At 43.2% G+C, this 7,788-nt stretch overlaps 1 protein-coding gene across 2 annotated transcripts in view; it reads left to right on the top strand.

The window, feature by feature from the left end:
- The window catches only part of LOC138369798 (lysozyme-like), a 42,503-nt gene that overhangs the window by 30,275 nt on the left and 4,440 nt on the right, over positions 1-7,788 (top strand). The window contains exons 2-4 of one of the 2 annotated variants that reach the window (XM_069333464.1): positions 4,751-6,311; positions 6,646-6,719; positions 7,431-7,570. In XM_069333464.1, coding sequence (XP_069189565.1) covers positions 6,137-6,311; positions 6,646-6,719; positions 7,431-7,570 — 389 coding nt within the window. In that variant the 5' untranslated portion in view covers positions 4,751-6,136. Of the gene's footprint in view, positions 1-4,750; positions 6,312-6,645; positions 6,720-7,430; positions 7,571-7,788 lie in introns of those variants that run through there. The other variant, XM_069333465.1, reaches the window with a different exon arrangement.

Below are 7,788 nucleotides of genomic sequence, written 5' to 3'. Positions count from 1 at the left end.
TTGGTTATATCCAAGATATCTAGTACCGGATATCCGCTTCTTGCTGTTCACAGCGTCAGAGTTGGTAAGCGAGGCTAACAATTATTATTTTTCCGTATTCTAAAAAATTAATTTAGTTAACTAGCAGTACAAATGTACGATAACTTTTAACTTGCTATCAATTGTTTTATAGGTTTTAAAACAGGCGGGATGTACCTTAACGCTGTGAGAGTGGCAAGCAAGACTCTGCAGGACTAGGCTTCCTGCTTCCTCACTACATCGAGTTGCTTACTTCACATTATCAAAACAGAACCCCATAATTAGAGACCAAATAACCTCACCTTATTATAATAAACTGCAACCATCATCCAGTATGTCTGTGCACCTAGTAGCGAGATGCTCAAGAATATTCCTGTCCCTAATTTATATAAAGGGGATAACATCAAGTCATCCCTTGACGTTATTTGGTGTTATTCAAATACCAAAAATGAAAAAATAATACGAAACTTAATTAAATAGCTTCAGGGAGGGAACTAAGAGCTCAGTACCCACGTCACTGGCAGTGTCAGCCCTGACCACCTTGGCGTGCTCTCCACCTAGTCAGTCTGGGCCCCGTATGCCCTCTGTCTGACCTTCCAGGTTAACTACGTCGATTATTACTCGTCGTACAGGAGCTTCAGAAACACTTCACGAAGCACTTGGCCGATTGCTGAGTGTCTGTAGGTTGAGAGAGATCTTAGAGACAGGCGGGAGAGGATAAACGCTGACGTCAATAGTGGAGATGTACTTTTTGGCGTGAGGCTGCCATCACGGCCGTCTTGATTTATAGTAAGTTGCAAGTGAAAGTCAGAGAGAGATAGAGAGAGGGTGAGAATGAGAGAGTGTGAGAGTGTGTGTGTGTGAGAGTGAGAGTGTGTATGTGAGAGTGAGAGTGTGTGTGAGAGTGAGAGTGTGTGAGAGTGAGAGTGTGTGAGAGTGAGAGTGTGTGTGAGAGAGATGCGCCCAACTACCCACAGCGCCGTGATTGCCTTGTTTTCGTCCGGCGACGCTGGTGACTTTGAAACAATGTAGCTTCAGTTCAGTGTACATAGGTTAACCTGACCAACTTCTACATTCGTTAATTGTGTGTGTGCAGTGTTGTTGATGTTTGAGGATGGTGTGTTGGCCTTAGGTTAAATGTTGCAGTGAAGGTGAACCATAAGCAACTGTGCTGGTGTACAGGATTCTAAAGCAATTAAACAGGTTGGTGCCCGCCCGTGACCCTGCAGGTGCCAAACCTCCTCCCACCCCTCCTATGCTAACGAGTGAACAAAGTGTTAGTAGCTGTTCAGTGTACGTGATGCTGCAAGATAATCTGCAGCTCACTACCCAGCGAGCAGTTTCATCGACAGACATGCCTTCTTGTCACCACTGTGATATTAATCTGCATAAATAAGAAGCTAAAGGAATCATGGCAAACGCCCTTGTCCCAGATGAGTCGCCGCTGCTGCCAGATGTGCATTCAGCAGCCCACCTGCTGCTAGTACACAAGTCTCTCTCCAGGCAGGAGAGAGCCAAGGAAAAACTGGAGCTGGATTCCAAGAGGTGGTGAGCAAGAGGGGAAAAAGGCGACTACAGCAGGAAAGAACTCGACTAACCCGCGTGATCTTCCCTCCTGGCACTGGTCTTGCTGACAGATTTTGGTGGTTTTCTGCAGCCTCCAAAGCCCATCACACTAAACGAATGAAGATAAACAGAGATGAAGACAATCATGTCTTTGTCACGGATGATGACGCATTGATTAACGACTTGTTAACACAGGAATATGCTGGGATAAAAATGTTGCGAGCACCGTGTGATGACTCAGTGAAGGTGAAAATCGTTTTCTTTTGGTGTTAACAAGTGCATTGACCCAGAGTGTTTCCGGTCCGAAAATGTGCAAAACCCACACCGCACTAAGAACGACCTCATCGTTGCAAACTGGACAGCATCAACGGAGATTCCCAAGCGACTCTTAGTGCCCCTACCGCTGGGTAGAACTTACAGAGTGGCTCGCTATATACCCCCACGCCGGAGGTGCTACAAATGTCAGCGTTGGGGCCACACTGCACCGCGCTGCACCTCCAGGACCCACCGATGTGCAGTGTGCGCTGGTGATCATGATTCTAAGAGGTGCTTTGACCTCTGTGTCACCGTCGGTGGAAAGTCGTCCTATGCCAGCAACTACGGTGGGTCACAGCTGGCACTCTGACTCCCCACTCGCCCTTGACTCACCCTGAACGACGAAACAGCTGCGAGCATCTTTGTCCACTCATCTGGGCACCGGGTGCCACAGTACACAGGTGCCAGGTGTAGCTCGCCCCGGCCGGCGGGGTGGTAGGTCTCCACCAGACGCTCTTAAGTTTTCTTTTTTTTTTTGGAGTAAAGAGGAAGGAGAGGCATAGGTGAAGGGAAGTGTAGAAGTGGGAAATACAGTGAGAGGTATGAAAGACTTCCTGATCTCCACCACAAAGTGACGACCGAGCCCATTGATGTCGTCTGCCTTCAGGAGTGCAGAGTTCCCACCAGGTCTCCACCCCCTAAATTACCCTCCTTTGTTGTCTATAACCTTAAATCCAATCACTCTTGTATTTTGTATGTTAAGACGTCCCTTCCTCACCAGCTACTCCCAGGTATGTCAACCGAAGGGCTTCAGTATCATGGCGTGAGGATCTACGTGGGGAACTCTGCCCTCAATATCTTTAACCTGTATGCTCCTAGTGATAAGTTTAATTATGCTGACCTTCCTATCTGTATTCAGATTGAGCCTAGCATCATTATAGGTGATTATAACGCTAGGCATAGAAATATTGGTAATTTGCAGTTCAGTAATCGTAACGGCAACCCACAGTTGTCACTATTAGGTAGTCACGATGATGCACAGATTGTGGGTGACCTTGAACCGACGCATATCTACGGAGGTATTCTTGATCTATGTCTCGGTGTCAACGTCTCCCACACCGTGTGTGCCTCGTCAATAGTGCCAGATGTTGGAAATTTCCAACACCGAATCCAACACTGTTGTATTCTCATTACTTATTACTAATTCTACTAATTATTGTAGTAAGTAAAATTAACACCACGTAGAATTCTCATGTACTAATAATTTCATCTGTGCAGTAGGCTAGAATTCTCACATCATCCGACGCCAGTATTGCGTCAGATTTCCTTACAATAAACACTTTATATCCAATGTATCTGAGAATTAAATTCGATTCTCTATAACCAAGGCATTCTGTGTGATAAATTAATTACAGATAAATTGACCTCCAACTAAAAGCCGAATAGAGCGTTAGAGTCATAGCGATTATCTAGTAATAAAAGTTAACGTCACGAGTGAATGCCATGGGGAGACATTAATTCCTCTCCCTTATACGTTTAATATCACTAAATTGGCTAATAATAATATTTCCCTCTTCTAAATAATAAACCCGTCCAGTCTTCAACATTTCAAGCGTAAATGCGAGAAATACTAATATTCATGACAATAATTTGTCTAATGAACGCGGGACACGGCGTGGGTGAGGGAGCAAGCCAGTACACGTGGAGGGAAGCTCTGAGGCAGACCTACCCGTATCGTGCTCACGAGGAGACGCCATTGCCCAGCCATCAGGGTAGACGTTATCCATCCTCAGATGAAAGTCGCCACTGTGAGGCGTGAACAACCTTGCAGATAATATCTTCAACTGGTGCTGGTGTAACATAAGGAACCTTTTTAATCTGGTTCCTGACTACACGTGACCGGCCAGTGAAGTGCGCCATTGTCCAGGATAAGCTGAAGCCGGAGCCTGGGACGCGAATTTCGGCAATCTTAAAACTTATACAGTGCCCATATTAGCTAAGTATCTTCTCTTTATTTGATGCATCCGGTAAAGTGTGGTGTAGTAGCTGGGTGATTGACCGTGACGACGCATGATAACACCAAACCACAGGTTATTAAATATTATCACCTGTAACTCTTAAATTCTTGAATATAGAGATTCAGTAGTTTAATTAGTTGCTACTGTAAATATTTGTCTTGCAGCACGTGAGAAGAATTCTCTCTGCCGCCTTCTCCCATGTTAATCCATCCCATTCGTCAGCCAGCCGAGCCCAGGGAATTAGAGGAAGCGTCGTGGCTTACATAAAGGAATCGTCTTTAAGCTAAGATTTCTTTGTATTTATTCATGAAATTTCTGAAATTACTTCCATGCAGAATTCCTTTGGATTAACATGTGTTTATTGTGACTATCATTACTATACTTATAATCTATGTTCCCATTCATGGTAATGACATTAGTTTCACTATAATTCATAGGATTAGATTATTATAATTTTGATTAGTGAACGAACCACACTAGTTCCTGGACGCACTGACTTCCAGTAATAACCCCCCAATGTAGGTGTTTGTGGGTTTGATTCATTTAATTATACAGCCCATTAATTATTTCTATGATCATATTCTCTAGTATTTTATCCATAGTTACTGGTTCATCTAGGAATTATCTAATGATCAGAAATTCTCAGTTTCCCTCTTTACTATAAAAGCGGGTGGTCCTTCGTAATTTAATTTACTACATTAATATTTAAATAATCAGATTCAAGCCCCAAATGTCCCACACCAGATATGGCGTCTGATCATCTGCCCATATTAGCCTCGGTAAGCATTGGAAGCTTTATCCTCCCCGGCGGAGTGTTCAAGCGGAAGAGGCTGGCTGTGCCCATCGAGCAAAGAGACTTTTTGGGACCCAAAAGTGTCTTTTGGGCCCCAAAGGTCTTTTGGGACCTTTGTTACTTTGTTATTGACTACGGAGTGATGGCTTCTTACCTCTAGTCACATTACTGAGGTTTGAATCATACATTGTTGTTCAAATATGCATAATTAGACAACTCGAGCGTCTCTTTATTATAACACTATTATGTTCTGCCAACTTTTGTTAATGTATTTGTGTGTAAATAATGTGCAGGTCATCATAGAGGAAACATTCCTAGTACTGTCTGGTGCTTTACTCAATAAATCATATTGTAAACTAATGTTGTTCCTTCCCCACTGCCCCTTGGTCCTCTCTCCACCCTCACAATCGCTCCCGATATCTATTCACAGCTCAGTCGACCTCGCCAGTATTTTTTTTTTAAGTAAATCAATTTAACAGCTACAATGCTTTTATTTGTATATAATTCGCACGTTGATCGCAAACTAGGCCACATATCCTCTGAATGAGGCAAGCTCAACTTTCTTTACAATTAACGAAATTTTGCCTTGGCATTAAGTATTTCCACGTATAGTATTTCGGCAAGGATTTATATTCTCTCTGGTAGCGTATAGACCTGCCGTAAAGCTTGTGCCCCAGAGTAAGTAATAACAATGAAACAAGTACGAGGTTGCCGAGCATAATACACCCGCACGTAGTACCCTAAAAGTCGGACAGAAGATGGAATGTCCGACCTCAGGCGCATCCCGAGGGTACGTATGTTCGTCTTCACTCCCGCATATTTTCCAGAAGATAGCTTGTGCATCCTCACACTGACGACGGAGCCAAATCTCTGGAAGAAACGCCGGAGAAGGGACTCAGGGAATTCCATGGGGGCCCCCATGGACGCTCACATATGTCACGGCACCACTCCGATCAGAAATGGCCACAGAACCAGTGCCATCCAACAACTTCATGGCACTGCCCTCGTATCGCCGGAGAAATTCACGGTACGCCTCCTCACCCACAAACTTGATGATCACCCGGCGAGCAGTCACCAGCTCAACCCCGTAGACCTCCACGACCGGGACATGTAGCACGTCACACATGACCTGCTCAACGAGAGGATACCCTGCACGGCAGGTAAACTCCAATCCTACAGAGTTTACCCTCTCGACAGCGGGAAGATGGCCGCTCATCGTAAAAGCGCCACGTCAACACCAGTCATTGACAGCATGGAAGGTAGAGACACCCACACCCCTGCTGGTGAAAACGGCAACCTCCCAAAACTGCCGGAACGGTCAGACGACACGTCCTCACCCTACGGCAGCTCAGGTTGCTAAATCTTTAACGGACATTTGACCTTTTTTGATGAGGACAGGTTGATACATTTATACAATTAAGTTATGCAACGACCTACCGTCTGTTAATCCTACTTCTTTACTCTCGCAGGTCAGACTGACATTGAAATGACTGACGATTGCTTAGGGTGCTTGTGCGAGGCGTCCACTCGTTGTAACACGTCTATGGGTTGTCAATATGATAGCGAGAAGGTCTGTGGTCCCTTCCTCATATCTAAACCATACTGGATTGACGCTGGCAAACCCGTTCTTAACGAAAGAGACGACCCCCGTGCAGAAAATGGTACGTACCTTATGGTGCAGCTTAATTATGGCCCAATTTTAATTTGACTTTTCAGTTGTATATTTCGACTATTTGCTTTACATTAACATATAGGTTTTTGTTATCTAATGTTTTATAATGTCCAATTTTTAGATATTTACAATTATTACCCGTTAGCTTAAAATTTGTCGAAATTGCTCATTTTAATAGGATTATTTAAAATGTAACCTTGTTAGAGTTGGCTATCTTCTAAGAGAATTGACAGCACTATAAAGGTAACTGAAATATAATCGTGTCGAGATAACACATAAAAATATTGCTTTCAAACCAATTAATAAAATTAATCATTTTGCAGCTTATAATAACTGTGTTCACGATTACACGTGCTCCGTGAAGACCATCCGCAACTACATGTCAAAATATGGCAAAGTAAGTCAAGAGCATAGAGTAATCTGAGTCTGTATGGTGTGAATGATGCTGCCTGAGTCTGTATGGTGTGAATGATGCTGCCTGACTCTGTATGGTGTGAATGATGCTGCCTGAGTCTGTATGGTGTGAATGATGCTGCCTGAGTCTGTATGGTGTGAATGATGCTGCCTGAGTCTGTATGGTGTGAATGATGCTGCCTGAGTCTGTATGGTGTGAATGATGCTGCCTGAGTCTGTATGGTGTGAATGATGCTGCCTGAGTCTGTATGGTGTGAATAACGTCTAATCCTCATAAACATTACCCAGTGCTCAGTACTTAACCTTTCCTTAGGCTATGCTCGTCGAAGCTGTTCAGAGACCCAAAAGATGCATTTGTTAACGTGCTGCATGACCAAAAATTAATTTTCTTAAATCAAGATATATTATTGTAAATTATAATTTTTGTGTATAATTAGGAATAGGATAGGTTATGTTATTCCGTTGTCGCCTAAATATTATCTACACCAGGCTATTCCTGCATCTCAGTCTTCCTAACGACCTTCAAAACACACACTCATGTAAGCAATGCCTTAAGATACCTCCAGCAATATGTGTTTTAGAACATAAAACATAAGAACAAAGGCAACTGCAGAAGGTCTATTGGCCCATACGAGGCAGCTCCTATTTATAACCAATAGGTTATAACTTTTATTTAAGTAACCTTATTTCACAGGACTGTAACGACGACGGCGTTATTGACTGCGACGACTTTGCGAGGCTCCACAAGTTCGGCTATACGTATTGCTCCAAACCTTACGATCCCATATTCAGAAGCAGATTCAGTGACTGCATAAATAATACCATCTTCTATTAGTAAGTGCACAAACATTTGTTTCAGTCTTCTTACAGCTAAATACACAGCAACCCACTACTAATTTCCTTCTCACTGCTGTCAAGTACACCGATTAGTTGGGTAATATAGGTAATCTTAATATTAATTACAGGTAATATTAAATTATATTGTGTAGGAGTTCCTACGTATTTTGAAAATATTTCGATGGTGGAATGAGACTTCATTAAAATCATGTACA

This window comes from Procambarus clarkii, chromosome 29 (assembly GCF_040958095.1).
Source record: "Procambarus clarkii isolate CNS0578487 chromosome 29, FALCON_Pclarkii_2.0, whole genome shotgun sequence".
In the NCBI taxonomy this organism is placed as follows: domain Eukaryota; kingdom Metazoa; phylum Arthropoda; class Malacostraca; order Decapoda; family Cambaridae; genus Procambarus; species Procambarus clarkii.
This window is presented reverse-complemented; position numbering and strand designations above follow the sequence as displayed.